Source organism: Taudactylus pleione, unplaced genomic scaffold, assembly GCF_031769625.1.
Source record: "Taudactylus pleione unplaced genomic scaffold, aTauple2 ptg000366l, whole genome shotgun sequence".
Taxonomy (NCBI): Eukaryota; Metazoa; Chordata; class Amphibia; order Anura; family Myobatrachidae; genus Taudactylus; species Taudactylus pleione.
In genome coordinates this window covers 9,671,715-9,689,010 of record NW_028284767.1, presented here as the reverse complement: position 1 = coordinate 9,689,010, position 17,296 = coordinate 9,671,715, and the positions used below count along the sequence as shown (strand labels likewise).

Below are 17,296 nucleotides of genomic sequence, written 5' to 3'. Positions count from 1 at the left end.
TAGCGCTCCACACCCCCAGAAGTGTGTCCGGATCTCCTGTATCCCATCCCCTTCCTAGTAATGTGGGCAGGATGGGGAGATAATTGCTTGGAAATGAGTCTCTAAATGGAGGGAGCAGGGCTATATGACAAAAAGTCATTTAGCACGCCCCACATTTCAGGGCAGTTTACCATGACAGGGGCGTGGCCTAATGACACAGGAGCCCGGCCCCACCCACCGAAGTGACCAGCTGCGTCTCTTCTCCAGGCTTCTCCCGGGAAGGAGCTACAAAACGTCAGCAAGTATGGGCACATCCCAAACTGTGGGGTCTATTTACTAAGCCTTGGATGTAGATAAAGTGGACATAGTACCAGCCAACCTGCTCCTAACTTTCATTTTTCAAACACAGCCGCTGACAGGGCAATTAGGAGCTGATTGGCTGGTATTTATCTCCATGCAAGGGTTAGTAAATAAACCGGTCTCTTTTTGTAGACAATGTCCTTTTCATTTATACTTCAGAGACTTCCCTGCTACCACAACATCCTGATATAATATTGTGAGATGTCCTTCTAGAAAAGGGGAGGGCAATAAGCAGCCCTCTAGTTGCTGTGATACTACACATCTGAGCATGCCCTGCCACAGTTTTATCATGCCCTGACAGCAAAACTGTGGCAGAGCTTGCTGTGATGTGTAGCACAGCATTTGGAGGGCCGCTTAATGCCCAACCCTTTTCTAGCACTTAAAATTTCTCCAAATGAGAGATATGCTCAACATACCCAAACAAAGTGTAGCCAGCTTTAAAACTAAATTTAATTAGGTGCACATGGAAAAATAACTGCTTCCTATTTGGACATAAATATTCTGGCTCACAGAGGACAAATTTCCCACCATTAATTTTCCAGTCCACCAATTTAATTAAGGATTGAATTAGCTATGAATAGTACAGCTTTTATTGCAATATAGTTACTAATATTTTATCTTTCGTCCTGTAAGAAAGCTAGTTTAGAAGAATGACACCAGTAAACTCTACCTACATAGAGATCCAGTAAATTCCAAATTCCCTATTTCCTGACACCTATGATGTCAACGATGAGTATATCCCATCACTGAGTTAGCAGCTTTCCTGCTTACAAAAGAGGAGGCTTCACCATTCCCTGTTTGAGGAAAAACTAACTGCATCAGTTCAGTATGAATCCTAGCACAAAAAGGGCAGCCTCAGTGGCCCTTACCACCATTTCCATATTGGCCCCCTCCTCACAATAACACAAGGAATGGTACAGTCATACAATATAAAGGTAGGGGAATCCTTGTTTTGGCTCTACAGTACAGAAAGAGAGCAGAGTGTGTATTTGGGGAGAGCAATATTTGGGACAAGCTCTAAACAAGTTTACCGTAGGTAATCCTAGGAGATTGATGTTACAGTCCACAGCATGTACCATCTGTGAAGGACAGCACAGGGTGAATGTCTGAGTTTTATAAAAAAAAAAAAAAAAAAAAGTGATATAACCAGATGAGGTTTATGGTCCATCCCTATTCACTGAATACACTGGAACATTATCAAAGTACATTAAAAGTTGGGCCTTGCCTATAATACAGATGACACAAAGAATGCATTGGCGGTAGTAATCCCAACAGCTCTGAACACCACTAGGTGCCACTTGGGGGGGAGCATTGATACAGGCAGACATATTACAGAAGCAATTTGGACATTAATAAAGTTTGAATTACCGTGCAGACTCGTTTTCTATTGTCTCAAATGTGCGAGCAACTGCCAAGTACGGTACCCTGAGGTGAAAAGAAAACCAGAGCATCAGTTACCATGGCAGTAAAACTTTTGTTGCACATTATTTTCATTAAATATTTTTATATTAAGCCACATTAGGGGTAAAGATTTGTAATTGGTTGGAGACATTTTTATATTTGACGACTATAGTACAAAGAAAACGTAAACTTGTGAAAAGTATAATGAAGTGGAATATTTCTGTCTCACAGAAAGGGTTCTCCAAAAGCAAAGTGTGGTCGACAATGGGATACAGTCAGTATTCCGATGGCCAAGATATTACCCGGCGCCAGAATCCCGACACCTATCACAATCCCAGCGCGACATCCCGACCGTCGGGATACCAAAGATAAGTAGCGGGGTGGGGGGTTAGAGTTAGGTTGCGAGGGTAGGCACTAGGGGAAGGGTTAGGTACTAAGGGGAGAGGGTTAGGTTTTGAGTGTGGGGAGGTTAGGTTCAGGCACTGGGGGGGGGGATTAGGGTTAGGCACACAGATCATCATGCTAGCCCCATCGGGATGCCGGTGGTGTTGGGATTCTGACAGCAGAGATCCTGACTGCTGGCATCCCATACCCGGTCCGTCGACCATAAAAGGGGATTTTTGGTTACTTATCGTTGAATCCTTTTCTCTGAATTAGGCTGGGGGACACTGGACCATGGGATTGTAGGTTGGGGCTGGAGCTGGCACTTCATAAAACTGTAGCTTTAAACCCTATGCTCCTTCCCACTGCAATCCCACAGTTAAAGTACTTCTTTAAAAGAGTACGGAGAGGAGTAGCAGGAACCCCATGAAACCGTTTAGAACAACCAAACAAAATAGTAGGGAAAAGACCGGTCAACAACCAAACACCTCACACAACTGAGCGTGAGGGAGGGCTCGCAGTGTCCCCAAGCCTGATTCAGAGAATAGGATTCATCGCTAAGTAACCAAAAATCCCCTTTTCTCCTTCATCAAGGCTGGAGGACACTGGACCATGGGGCATTCAAAAGCTGTCCCCAGGGGAGGGAATGCTCAAGCTGCCCGACCAGAGAACTGTACGCCCAGAGTGGGTGCCGACGGAGGCAAAAAAAACTGAAACGTAAATATGAGCAAACATGCGGACAGGGGACCAGATTGCTGCACAGTGGACCTGTGCTTCTGAAGTCCCGCGTTGTGTTGCCCAAGAGTTCGCCGCCGCCCTAGCGGAAGGCGCTGACACCCTGTCTGGTGGCAGTCAACCCGTCCCAGAATAGACTGTGATGACCGAGCTGATCCAACGTGTAAGGGTCTGCTGATCAGCTGGTCAATCATGTTCCAAAACATCATAAATAACCCACAGAGAACAGTGCAGCGTACCAAAGACGAAGCATCCAAGGAAATCTGCAGAGCTCAGCCCAACTAGCAAAGCCAGATCATCCTAGTCCCGGGAATTCTCCAAAGGAGGAAGAACTGGAAGGACAACATCCGAAACCAGTGTTGGCTGGAATCATAAACATGTACGGAGAACCGCACCTGGAAGAAGAGCAAATACGTAACTATGCGGAGGGAAGGAAATAGTCATAAGGAAGAACAGCTTCCAAGCAACAGACTAAAGATCCATTGCATACAACAACTCCAATGGAGCCTGTGTGAGAGCCCAGAAGACTAGATTAAGAATCCACGGCTCCACCTGCAGATGAAACAGTGACAAAAACGCAGCACACCGTGCAAAAACTATTTGGACCCCTGGAAGAAGAGTGAAACGCAGCTGGAAAGAAAAATACAGGACCAAACCCTGCAACGTCACGCGACAAAGTCGTCAGCCGGCCTCCCAACCCTTCAGAAGGGAGGCCAAGAAATGTGAAAGGTAGGCGAGTTTCCTAACGCGGAGGTAAGCGTGAGATGGAAACGGAGTCTGGGCTTGCAGCCTAGTACGGACCACGAGAGAGAAAAAGACCTGCAGCGTCATCACTCCCAGGCCCAGAAGTCCAGACACGAAAACCAACCGAGGAAGTCAATCAGTAGAAAAGAGCCTAGTTGTAGAGGGTCTGGACAAAGTGAAAGACACCGCCCCGGGCCCACTGACCTCAGGAGAATCTCAGTGTACCATGATTAGCGTCGCCAGCCTGGAGCCACCAGGATTAACCTCACTCGGAGAGCCTTAATGCCCCTGGAGACCTGAAGGAACAGTGTGGACCGCGGAAACCGATGCTCTGGATAAAAATTCCACGAAACAGTCAAGGCAGCCACTTGCAGAAGCCAGCGGATACCAGGATCCCATCCAAAACTGTGAAGCTTGCCGTGCATGACCTACCAATGCGGAAAGGAATCCCAGGGCGAATCACTGTGAAGCCCTACTGACCCCAGCTCACACCACCCATGTCTGGGCACGCCAAGGCCGGAACGACCACAGAACATATCAAACCAGACCGGAGACAATCAACCAAGGTCTAGCCAGCGGATCCCTACTGGATGCTGAGGTATGCCCAGGAAGGGGCGTGTGGCGATCTAAACGGCTACCACAGTGACTACCGTGGGTGGTTCTTCCCTGTGGATACTCAAGCCACTGTAAGGAACTGAGTAAGGAACAGAGCCCTGCGAATCGGGCATCTCCTAAGCCTCCATGAGGAGACCGGAGAGACGCGTCGAAGGGAAAGTAATCACTTTCCATCGCCAACGCTGGGACAGACCCAGAGGTATAGGACTCCAGAACTAAACCGCTTACAGAGTGGTGCACAGCAGCAATTAGGTGGAAAAGATAGCAGGTCCTATTCTTTCAGAACAGTGCAAGTCTGCGCAATGGCTTTCCTTCGTGAAAATGCTAATGGTGCCCTGGTAGGAAGAACACACCTCCTCTTGCGCCTCGCAGAGCCGAGGAGTCCTGCGGAAAAAAAAAGCGGCAAAATAGAGGAACCTGATGTAAGTTGTGATGCCACACACTGCAAAGCCTGAGCCAGAGTCGGACATACCTAGGCTAGGAACTTAACCCTATATCGGGGAAAAAAACCCGAGATGAGGGAACACCCAAGCCTAAACTTGGTCTCCCAGAAAAACGCCACCAGCTGCCCTAGGGCGCACCCCGACATGCTGAGAGCCCCAAGCCCACGCAGGTCCCATCTGGACTCAGCTTCCCACAAGGCATACAAATAAAAGTAAAGATAAAGCTACCTACAAGGGCACAGGGGAGGAGCATAGGATTTAAAACTACAGTTTATTAATCCAGCCTCAACCTACAATCCCATGGTCCAGTGTCCCCCAGTCTTGATGGAGAAATTTTACACACACGCACACATACATATATTATATACACACAAACACACACAAATTTGCACAGATTTCCTGTTGGCTAAGTGTGACAAGGGTAATTTCCGTTAATTCGATGATTATCCTGTCATATTACACCTATTTGTGTTTAATTACAATATGCACACACTCTGAGGTGGGACAGTTACATTTTCCGGATGCTTATTGAATTGGTTTCTAGAAGAAAAGCAAATGTGACATGTTGTGTTGTACACATTTTTTGATAATTGTTTTGATATTCTTGAGATAACCCCTGATGAAGTCTTGTAAGGAGGCAAAACATATAGGGTAAACAAGCTGTGGGATCCACTTTAAGGACACACACTTGAAATCTGTACCCCTAAAATAAGGGTGGAATGTTTTCTACTTTGAGAGCAGAAACCTTACAGCAAATTGTGTAAACTGAGAGATTGTATTTTAATAAAAATGTATAGAAATTCAATTGTTTTTATTTTATGTTAAAGGCCTTCTTTTGGGTGTTGGCATTGAATGCTAGTGTTTCGGTATTTACCTAACACTTTTTACATCTTTGGCATCAGTATATTATTGTGATTAGAGAATCCTTTCACCATTATCTGTAACCTTGCTCCTTCAAAGTATTCCATTGTTGTAGTGTAATAGGTAATAACATTATTTATTTATTTTGTGTTCCCTCTCAGTGGCATTTTTTTTTGGATACACATTATCTACTTTTGGTGCAGTGCTAAAGGGGTCGAAAATCAGCATAGTATCATTGGAAAATAAACATAATTTGCAATACTTACAACTGGTCTTTACTCCAACAGGCATCATTTATGGGATGATAACCACTTTTGGATGGTTTATAATCGGTCTGTTTATCTAGACCGTCTTGCTTAAGGGCTCCAAAGAAACTAAAAAAGAATAATAATAATAATAACAACAAATAAGTCTGTACATATTATCACCACTCAGATTCAATAAAGTGAACATCTATATAAGTCAATCATACAACTCTATTATAAATATTTATGGGACAAATTTTCATTTGGGGAACAAACTTAAAAATAGAAAGTTATGATAAGAAAAGTATTATGCTGGGCATACACTGCCAGATAAAATGTCTGTCAGACCGACACATTTTATCTGGCTGGCTGCCAGCCGCAGATGTCCGCGGCATACACTGTGAGAGAAATCTCACAGTGTATAGCCCGACATCCGCGCTCCGCCCCCGGGAGAGGAGACATTTCCCTGTTCCTTCCGTAGGAAGGAACACAGGAAATGTCTATCTGTCGGCCGCGCTGGGCATACACTGCCCGATGCGGCCGACAGTTTCCCGGGTAAATATCGCATCGGACGGGCAAGCTGGACAATCCAGCATGCCCGACCGAGCAATAATTAACCCTCGGTCGCCCGCATACACGCTGCAATTATCTCGGCGATCCGCCGATATCAGGCGGATCGTCCCGATAATTGCAGAGTGTATGGCCAGCATTAGTCATTCAAATCTCACATTTACTGGTAAATATTTTGTTTGTGATCTTCACTTTAGATTATATGAGATATGGTAAGAACTTACCCTTGTTATCTCTATTTCTACGAAGTCCATAGGGTTCCACAGGATACCTTGGGGTATAGGTGTGACGTCAGTCGCAGGGCACCAAAGAGTTAAGCTTTCAGCCTCCCAGGATGCACTAGGTCCCCCTCCTATACCCCGCCCCCGGGCCAAGGCACCTCAGTTAGTTACCAAGCCATAGGCCGGAGGAGGAGAAGGAAGAGAGAGAACAAAGATCTGGACACATACAAGAATCACATTCTCACCAGAGGGAGACGGAAAACCGGTGACCAGAGCAAAGCCCATCTGCAGCACAGGTGCGACAGGGCAGGAGTCCTGTGGAACCCTATGGACTTCGTAGAAATAGAGATAACAAGGGTAAGTTCTTACCATATCTCATATTTTCTACTTCAGGGTCCATAGGGTATCCACAGGATACCTTGGGGATGTCCCAAAGCAGTATCCTTTAAGGGTGGGGACGCTCCTGTGCAGAAAGGAGAATCCGCCGCCCGAAGGAAGCATCCTGAGAGGCGAAGGTGTCAAACCTGTAATACCTCACGAAGGTATGGACAGAAGACCATGTAGCAGCCTTGCAGATCTGAACTGCCGAGGCACCACGTCGAGCTGCCCACGAAGGACCCACAGACCTAGTGGAATGAGCCTTCAGAGAAGGAGGGACCGGTAGGCCTTCATGAAGATAAGCTTCAGAAATAGCCATACGGATCCAGGCTGCCAAAGTTTGCTTTGAAGCAGGCCAACCCTTTTTACGGAAGCCATAGAGGACAAACAAAGCGTCCGACTTCCTAAACGAAGAAGTGCGGTCAACATAAGTCCTTAAGGCCCGCACAACATCCAAAGAGGCCTCACCCACGGAAAGACCCGGTGAGTTAAAGGCCGGAACAACTATTTCCTCGTTAACATGAAACCGGGAAACAACTTTGGGAAGAAACTTGGGCCGAGTGCGGAGCACTGCCCTGTTCCCATAAAAAACCAAGAAAGGGGGTCTACAAGAAAGAGCCCCTAACTCAGAAACACGTCTGGCCGAAGCAATGGCCAGAAGGAAAACAGTCTTAGCTGTTAGCCATTTAAGATCCACTGAGCCCAGTGGTTCAAACGGCGGTCCTTGGAGAGCCCTCAGGACCACAGCCAAATCCCAAGGCGCCACAGGTGGAACAAAGGGCGGCTGAATGCGGAGAACACCCTGCATAAAGGTGCGCACATCCGGGATTGTAGCAATCCTACGGTGAAACCAGACAGATAGGGCCGAAACCTGTACCTTCAAAGAAGCAAGGCGAAGCCCATGATCTAGTCCCGCTTGCAGGAAGGCGAGAATCCGAGACAGACGAAACTCCCGCGGTGCATAACCTCTCGGTCGACACCACTGGAAGAACGTATGCCACACGCGATGGTATATCCTCGCGGAAGACGGTTTCCGAGCTCGTAACATGGTACGCACCACAGAGCTGGAAAACCCCCGGGACCTCAGCATGGCCGTCTCAACAGCCACGCCGTCAAAGACAGCCGAGTCAGGTCCGGGTGAAGGCAAGGACCCTGAGACAGAAGGTCCGGTCGTAGCGGCAACCGCAGAGGACTGTACACGGACAGACCCTGAAGGTCTGAGAACCAGTGCCGTCTGGGCCACGCGGGAGCTATCAACAGGAGCGTCCCTCCTTCCTGTTTGAATTTCCGGATTACCCGTGGAAGAAGGGAGACCGGAGGGAACAGGTATGCGAACCGGAACGTCCACCGGACGGACAGAGCATCCACCAGAGACGCCCCTTCGTCTCTTGTGCGAGACCCGTACACCGGCAACTTGTTGTTGTGCCGGGACGCCATGAGGTCGATTTCTGGAAGACCCCACCTGTCCACCAGTAGTTGAAAAACGTCCGGGTGCAGGGACCATTCCCCCGGATGAACGTCCTGGCGACTTAGAAAGTCCGCCTCCCAATTTAGCACTCCCGGGATGAAGACCGCTGATATGGCCGGAAGATTGCGCTCCGCCCAAACCAGGATCCGAGAGACCTCTACGAGAGCCGCCCGACTGCGAGTTCCTCCTTGCCTGTTTATGTAGGCCACGGTGGTAGCGTTGTCCGACTGGACCTGCACCGGGCGACCCTGGAGAAACCGCTGTGCCTGCTGGAGAGCATTGAAGACCGCACGGAGTTCCAAGATATTTATTGGAAGCTCCGCTTCTGTCGGCGTCCACCTGCCCTGGAACAAGTGTGGACCCGAAACTGCACCCCAGCCCCGAAGACTGGCGTCCGTTGTCAACAGGACCCAATTTGGAACCCAGAACGGACGTCCCTTGTTGAGGTGGGTCATCTGTAACCACCACGCAAGGGACAGGCGAACCTCCTGGGTGAGCACAATCGTCTTGGACTTCAGAGACTGAGGCAGCCCGTTCCACTTGGACAGGATCAGGTGCTGCAGAGGTCTGGAGTGAAACTGGGCGTATTCCACCATGTCGAACACCGACACCATGGAGCCCAGTAACCTCATCGCCGAGTGTAAGGACACCCGGCGGCTGTGCAGGCAACTGCGCACCCTTGACTGTAAAGCAGAGATCTTGTCCTCCGTCACGAAGATCCTTTGCTGTCCCGAGTCCAATAAGGCTCCAAGATGCAGAATCCTCTGAGACGGGATTAGAGTGGACTTCTGCCAGTTGATTAGCCAGCCGTGCCGTTGCAGCAGTGCAATGGTCAGGTCCAAGTGGCGTAACAGGAGCTCTGGAGATCCTGCCACCAATAACAGGTCGTCCAAATACGGCAACATGCGGACTCCCTGCAGCCGCAGAGAAGCCGCCATGACCGCCATCACCTTGGTGAAAACACATGGTGCTGTTGCCAGGCCAAAAGGTAACGCCCGAAACTGGAAGTGGTCGCTGCGGATTGCAAACCTGAGGAACTGTTGATGGCGCAAAAGAATAGGGACATGCAGGTAAGCGTCCTGTATGTCCAATGACACCAAGTAGTCCCCAGGTTCCAGCGCCAGAATGATGGACCGTAGGGTCTCCATCCGAAACTTCGGGACCCGCAAAGACTTGTTGAGTGCTTTGAGGTTGAGAATCGGACGATATGACCCATTGGGTTTCTGTACCAAAAATAGATTTGAATAGAAACCCTGGCCCCTCTGGGAGAATGGAACAGCCACTATAACTCCAGCCTGGAGCATAGTGTGCAATACCTTCCGCAGCTCCGTAGCCTTGTTCCGGTCTGATGGGAGACCCGTGGTGAAGAAGCGAGCCGGGGGTCTGTGCCGGAAGGAGAGGGCGTATCCGTGGGAAACCACCTCCAGAACCCAAGTGTCTGTCGTAGTGGTCGACCAACACTGGGCGAACTGTAGCAGGCGGCCTCCCACCCTGGGATCCCCCAAAGGGAGGCCCGGACCGTCAGGCCGCAGGCTTGTCATCTGGCTTGGGGGCCGGACGTCTGGTACTCCATGCCTGCTTCCGGGGCTTGACCGATTTCTTAGGGCCAGCCTGTCGAGGAAACGACTGTGGTTTGGGCCTGCCCTGGGCCCTAGATGACCGAAAGGACGATGGTCCCGAACCAGAAGGAGCAGCGGCAGACGGGAGACAAGCAGATTTGGCTGCCGCCAGCGTGGCCACAACCTTATCCAGATCCGGACCGAAGAGAACTTCTCCGGTAAACGGCAACGCTTCCAGACCTTTCTTGGAATCTGCGTCCGCCTTCCAGGATCGCAGCCACAAGGTGCGACGAGCAGCTACCGCTGCTGAAGAAATTCTAGACACCAGAGTACTAATGTCTAGAGCCGCCTCGTTAACGTAGGTGGCCGAATCACGGAGATTGCCAATCAACTCCGCCTGTTCGGCCGGACAGTCGGATTCAAAAGAAGCCTCTAATGAATCCGCCCAGCGCTCCATCGCTCTGGCAACCCAGCAAATGGCCATAGCCGGCCGTGCTGCCCCCCCTGCAAGGGAATAAGCGGATTTCAGGCAGATTTCTACCTTGCGGTCCGTAGCATCCTTAAGGGAGGACATGGATGGCATCGGCAATGTGGCACTACGGACAAGACGGGTCACGTGAGAATCCACCTGTGGAGGGGATTCCCACTTAGCAAAATAATTATCCGCGAACGGATAAGCCACCGCCAGGCGTCTCTGCGGCTGGTATCTTTTGCCAGGTTGTTTCCACGCCTCCTCTAAATGGTCCACCAACTGACTCGAAAGAGGAAAGACTGTGGCATCGCCCTTCACATCTTTGAAAAAGGCATACTTAGATTTAGCCGCTGGGGGAACTTCGTCCTCAATCACCAAGGCTGTGCGGACCGCCCGAATAAGTCCAGGAATATATACTTTGGACTTAGCATCAGCGTCCTTAGTATGGAGAGGTTCCTGATCGTAAGGATCCAGAATCTCCCCATCATCAGACGTCCCTTCGTCATCCTCATAAGGAGCGGACAGAGACGCCACCGGCCTTTTATGAGGCCGCATCACAGACTCCCCTTGCAACACATCCGACAAGTGCTGTACAGAACTCGTCAGGGAGTTAACCCACGCTGGCTCCTGAGAACCCGGGAGCGGGGAAATAGGGAGACTGTGGGGTACCACCAATTGTCGTGGGAACCCCTGCATGGGTGATGACACCACAGACTGCTGGGACAAACCCATCGGAGTAAACGCGGGCTGCGGAGCTAACTGGCCCACTAAAGCTGTTAACGCCTGAGCGAAACAAGCCCAGGGCGGCTCCTGTACCGATGCTGTAACCGTAATAGGCCGCGCCATGGACAAACACTGCCGGTAAAGGCCCTCCGCGCTGCCCTCCCCCTCCGCTAACGGTACTTTGCACGTGGTACACTGTAGCCGGAGGGGAAAATCACTTTCAGACATGATGGCACCACGTATGTGACCTCTCTCACCAATTAAGTATTAAATAGGCGAGAGACCACCCTGCAGCACCGCACCGCAAGGGCTTTAGCAGAAGAACAGGGACAGTAATAAAGCTGACAGTTTAGAGAAGAAAAGATACAGGCAGCGCTAGCACAGTCACATACAATGCAGAGAAATAACAATTCCTGCACTAACAGCGCTGATCACTCAACTACACAGACACAGGGCCTGGTAGGACACAGCGCTGCATACACAGACCTGAGCCACAGCGGAGGAGAGGTATGCGGGGGGACCCAGACCACGATGCTTCCGTCCAGCGCTTCCAGCAGCGTTCACCATGCGTTCTGGAGAAGATGGCCGCCGAGGAGCAGAGAGGAGGCTGGCCTGGGGGAGGAGCGCTGCCACAGGACCAGTCGGCAGCATGCAGAGAGGGCTGTGTGCAGCGGGGGAGGCGCCGGCTGTGAGACAGGGAAGGCGCGCTCCCCTGGCATGCATTTAACCCCTGGGACGCCGCAGCGCTACCGCTCTGCTTACGGTCCGCTGTCCCAGGGGGTAGTGGAAGCGCAGGTTGGTCGCCTGGCTCCACGCTGCAGCCAGTCCCCAGGGAGCCCCCTGCCTGGGGACTTAGGACCATGTGATCAGCGGGGACCCGCCGCGGAACCCCGCTGCTTACCTCTGTCCCCCTTGAATCCGGCCATGGTCCGGAGCATCTGGGGTCACCGCTAGCTGTGACCCCAGACGCCCACCAGCATCCCCGGATCAGTACCGGCGTTCTGGTACCGGCGGGGTGTAGGGAAGACAGCATGGACGTCAGGACTGACTGTCCATGCTGTTCATCCAGATGTGCAGCCACAGCTGCATGAATAAAAAGCTTCAGGGGCTCTTCTAGTCCCCACTCCAACAGGTGCACCCGACTCCGGCCGGGCACCAAACTAAACTGAGGTGCCTTGGCCCGGGGGCGGGGTATAGGAGGGGGACCTAGTGCATCCTGGGAGGCTGAAAGCTTAACTCTTTGGTGCCCTGCGACTGACGTCACACCTATACCCCAAGGTATCCTGTGGATACCCTATGGACCCTGAAGTAGAAATAATGATTTTTCCACTGAGGGATACTGGGAACATGATGGTGTATAGTGGGTGTATGACTGAGTATTTTGGAACACTTGTCTTGGCTCACCCTCTCTATACCCCATGTCTGTCAGGAACTTAGGTTAAGTTTAACCAATACACAGGAGATCTACCACATATTCTTGGCTCTTAATGCCTCTCAGCCAGTCTGTCTGTAATGAAAACAAACCACTGATCCCTGGATTGTTACCTGTAATATTGACTTGTCATTCTTCTTGAAAGCCACACAACAGGCTGTCCCATATCCGACTGATACATCTCTAGATGGGGGCCCAGCAGAGTAACTCTGATGTCTTGACTGCAGGGGTGGGCGATAAGCGGCCCTCCAGCTGTTGTTTAAATACACATCCTAGCAAGCCTTGCAATAGTCTGACCATGGCCAAATAACAATACTCTGACAGGGCATGCTGGGATGTGTAGTTCTACAACAGTTGGGGGGCTGCTTATTGCCCATCCCTAGTCTAGATCCATTAGTCGGCAAAAAGGAATTCTTGCCCTACCTCCACCTTAACACGCAAACAGCAGATGGAACTTCTCAAATGTTGTGTATAATGAAAAAAATGTGTGAAAAAGGAAAATTAAATCCTTGAGACTAATGTCTCACAAAGTAATAGCCATAACTGTGTAAACTAGTTAACAATCCACAAATATGACATTATATGCAAATATATTAATCACAAATGAACTGGAATCTCAAGCTGTATACCTGCCAAGATTTTTGGTTGGCTTTGCTGGAACATCTGCTTTAGAGTTCTCCGCAACGCATTTTTCAGATATTTCCTGACTTTGTTCTGACTTAATAGAGGACGGGCTCACAGCTGTTAGTAAAATAATAATAAAAAAAAGTCCATTAATATAGCTTAAAAATGTCAGTAGTAGTGAATATTACACTTGAGCTAAGTATTAGGCCTTAGTTTTCAGAGCTCTAAGAATATGCACACTCTATAGAAATCCACATAGTAACAACATCCTCAACACACACTGACACAAAAGGATGACAGACCATAAACACTTTTTGGAATATCATGTTTCAGAATTGATCTTGCAGCCTTTACTAGATTAATGCACAATATGCACAGCCTTAAATTTTTCTTAGCACAAAGCTTAGTAGGATATTGAGCTCTGTATAACCTGGCCACCAAAGGAGAGGTATACAGGGAGACTGACCAAACAACCTGAGATTCGCAGCTACAGTAGAGCACTTGAAAGTGGTCTCTGGGTGTCTCATATACAATTGAGGCAGGGAGGAGCAACCCAGACGCGCGAAAACCTCGCCTCTGGATCGGCGTCTGGGCTTGGGGAGGGCCTGCAAGAGAGCCTACCTCCCCTAGGCTGTATCTTCCCACCAGGAGCACTGGCCTTTTACATGGCTGCTGCCACTGTACTTGGTGCCAGATTTATATGCCCCGATGGTCTAGTTGGAGAAGCAGTCGTTCCCGGTTGCCCACTACAGCAACCTCCGGCAGGTATACACTGCCAGAGGCACGGGGTATCACCATACCTGCGTCCTCGTGTCTTCCGGCTGCAGTCCCGGGCCCAGCGTCTAGTCAAACTCCGCTGGCGCCCGCCGAAATCACCAGTTCTCTCACTGGTGTTGCGGCGCCAGCAGGGGTAGATGGAGCAGCAGCACGACTGTCCGTCAAGACGCCTAGCGCGGCTTGTTGAGGGAAAAAAAAAAAAAAGCTTGGGACTGCCTGAGTCCCCTAACTAACTAGGTGCAATTATCCTGTGCACCAAACAAAAAACTGACTGCCTGTAGCCATGGGCGGGGTATATAGGGGGGGAAGACCCAGTGCATTCTGGGGGCTAAAGTTGTAACTGTTTGGTGCCTGGATCACTCCACACACATACCCCTAGGTAATTCCTTTGAACCCTATGGAACTCTAAGAAATATTTGGATCCCAACCACAGGCAGAACACCACTCAAAATAGGTTTGCCATACCCGATAATAGATCCTCACTGAGGAAGATTTCCGGAAACGGATCATGGTCCAGACAACTGAATCAGAGAAAGCCCTGGCCTTTAAGATCAAAGTTTCAATAGCCACCCCGTCAAAGCCAGATGGACGAAGTCAAGATGAAGACACGGGCCCTGGGAGCGAAGAACCGGCCAGAAAGGGAGGTGCCATGGGGACACAGTGAACAGACTTATGAAGGTCTGTGTACCAGATCCTCCGTGGCCAGTCCGGTGCAATGAGGATGGTGGAGATGAAGATCCACGGCATTGAGAGTGCGCCCACCAATAAGACTCCCGGGTCACTGGTGCAGGTAAGGAAGCTTGTGGTTTTGCCAGGAGGCCGATGTTCAGACAGCCCCAGAGACGGACAAGCAGCTGGAAAGCCACGGGATGCATAGACTACTCGCAGGAGTGAATGGCCTTGTAATTCTGGACTCCCAGAATGTAGACCTCCAATAGAGCTGAAAGAAAACATTCCACCCAGTGAAGGATGCGACTGACTTCCTTAATGGCTCCACGACTTCTGGTACTTCATTGATGATTTATGTAGATGACTGCTGTTGCATTGTCTAATTGTACCTTCAATATTGATCGGTAGGCTAGCCTCTCAAACCATCCACTTGCCTTGAAAGGTGTGACTTCCAGTGGTGGCTCCTCAGCTGCTGAGGATGGCATCTGTAGTTAAAAAGCACCCAAAACTGGACCAGGAATGAGTGACATTTGTTGAGGCGGGATGATTGAAGCCACCACAAAAGAGAGTGGCGGACCTCTCCGTACAGAGTGGGATTTGAAACGGAGGGGAAACCTGCTACACTGCTGCAGAAGCTCCAGTTGCAGCAGCCTGAAATGAAACTGTGCATATTCCACAATGTCAAAAGGTGGAGACTAGCTTTCCCAGAACTCGCCTACAGAAGTGTATGGAGACTCTGCACTGGTGGAGGAACAGTTTGATGAGGGACTGAAGGGATGCTGGCTTTCCCGTGGGAAGGAAACCCCACTGCGCTCTGGAATTCAGGAGCGTGCCCAAATGGAGCATTTCCAGAGATGCAGTCAGGCTGTACTTGCACCAATTGATCAGCCATCCGTGATACTGTAACAAGTCCAGTGTAAGCTGGATGTTTTTCCTGAAGCGTGTCCGGAGACTGAGCTAACAGGAGAAGGCTGTCCAGGTACAGCAGAATTCAGATTCCTTAGTGGCGAAGGTCGACCCCCATTACAGCCATGACAAGTCCAAAAAGGCAATGCCAGAAATATTAAGTGGTCCCTCTGTATTGCGAAACACAGGAACTGCTAATGATCTTCCCGGATAGGCACATGTAAGTACCCGGACTGAGACCACGTGAACTGGTGTCTCTCTGACCTGATACCCCCACTCCTTAACTGGACACCGGCTGGAGCACCACTGCTGGGTGCCAGTCTCAACCACGCTTGGTCGACTTGTGCACCGGGCTCCTCTACAGTGTGAACACCGGATAAGGTTACTGCCGTCCATATAACACCACGGGTCTGCTGCCGGAGGGGACAGATTGTTATTGCAGCGGCATGGCTCACTGACCTACCACTAGATGTCAGATTGTTCTCCCAGTGAGATAACACGGCAGTGTGAGCTATCAGGACAGACTCCTGCCTGCCGCCAGCTTCACGCTTCCCATCTGGGTTCTGTGGATAGTGAGTATTAGGGAGAAATTTGGATATCCTTATATCTAAACAGCTTTTTTCACCATCTCAACATTTAAATAACGGTCTAGTGACTTAATTGTTATTACATCAAGTTTTTAGTGTGTTTAACACTAAAGGATAATTGATATAGGAACATTTTCCACCTGTGTGTCTGGACTGATACTCCCCAGATTGTAGGATAACACAAAAGTAGACAAAGTAGAAAAGTATCAACATCTAATGCTAAACAGTTAATTTCTTTTATTATGTGGAAGATCTGTTTGTGCTTTATCATGTCTTTAATTTTTTATTGATATGTGCATTATTGCTTCTATTTATTATTATTTTTATACTCCCAGGAGTTATTTATTAATGTGGAATATCTATTATATTAATAAATTATTATAATTTTTTTTATATAATTTGGAATCATGTACTTCTAGTATTTTAAGCGCCACATAGCATTACACTACCTTTGTACATGTAAGTAGGAATCCTGTATGTCCAAGGAGGCGATCCAGCCTAAATCACCTTCGGGGGTCTGAACATCAGGTTTATTAGGCTTTAGGAGCTGGTACCTCATCTGCTATAATGAGGATTGAATTAACTGCCCCTGCTAGAGAGGAACATCCACTGATGAATAATGCTCCCCCTCTCAGAGATAGGCCCAGAGGGAGAAACCTGCGTATCCTCTGCCTCCTCGGATGATATATCGGAATCTGAAAGCAGGGTGGACTGAGAGGATGGTGCAGTCCATTTATGCGCTTAGACGGCTGATGCCATATTCGCCTGTAACATCTGTGGATGGGTAGATGCTAAAGACAGATTCTGAACTGAGTGGACATAACCCTCCATCCAGGAAGGATGTATGTGAAGAGGAAACACAGCATGCTGTAATCACTGTGGGAAATCCAAAGTGGAGGCAGCATGGGGGCTGATAAGCAGTCCACTAATCGTATCCTAACCTGAAACCAGGATGACATTCAACGTAACCCCTGAACAGGTGGAAGAGGAACTGGAACAATCGCATTGAAGGCCAAAGAGTCATGACGGTAGACCGGAGGGCTGCTGCCTTGCCAACATCGACTGGTGGGAAAAAAAAAAGTGAACTGTAAGGCGTTCCTGAAAGGTCAAAGAGTAATCTCAGGATACAATACCCGTTAACCAGGA

The 17,296-nt window shown here is 49.4% G+C and overlaps 1 protein-coding gene across 2 annotated transcripts in view; it reads right to left on the bottom strand.

Annotated features, from left to right (window-relative positions):
- LIG1 (DNA ligase 1) overlaps positions 1 to 17,296 on the bottom strand; it is a 217,596-nt gene that overhangs the window by 113,887 nt on the left and 86,413 nt on the right. For both annotated transcript variants that reach the window (XM_088444581.1, XM_088444580.1), the window contains exons 9-11: positions 13,217 to 13,328; positions 5,786 to 5,893; positions 1,708 to 1,764 (exon numbers count right to left, since the gene is read on the bottom strand). In XM_088444581.1, the coding sequence (XP_088300707.1) occupies positions 1,708 to 1,764; positions 5,786 to 5,893; positions 13,217 to 13,328 (277 nt within the window). The remainder of the gene's footprint in view (positions 1 to 1,707; positions 1,765 to 5,785; positions 5,894 to 13,216; positions 13,329 to 17,296) is intronic.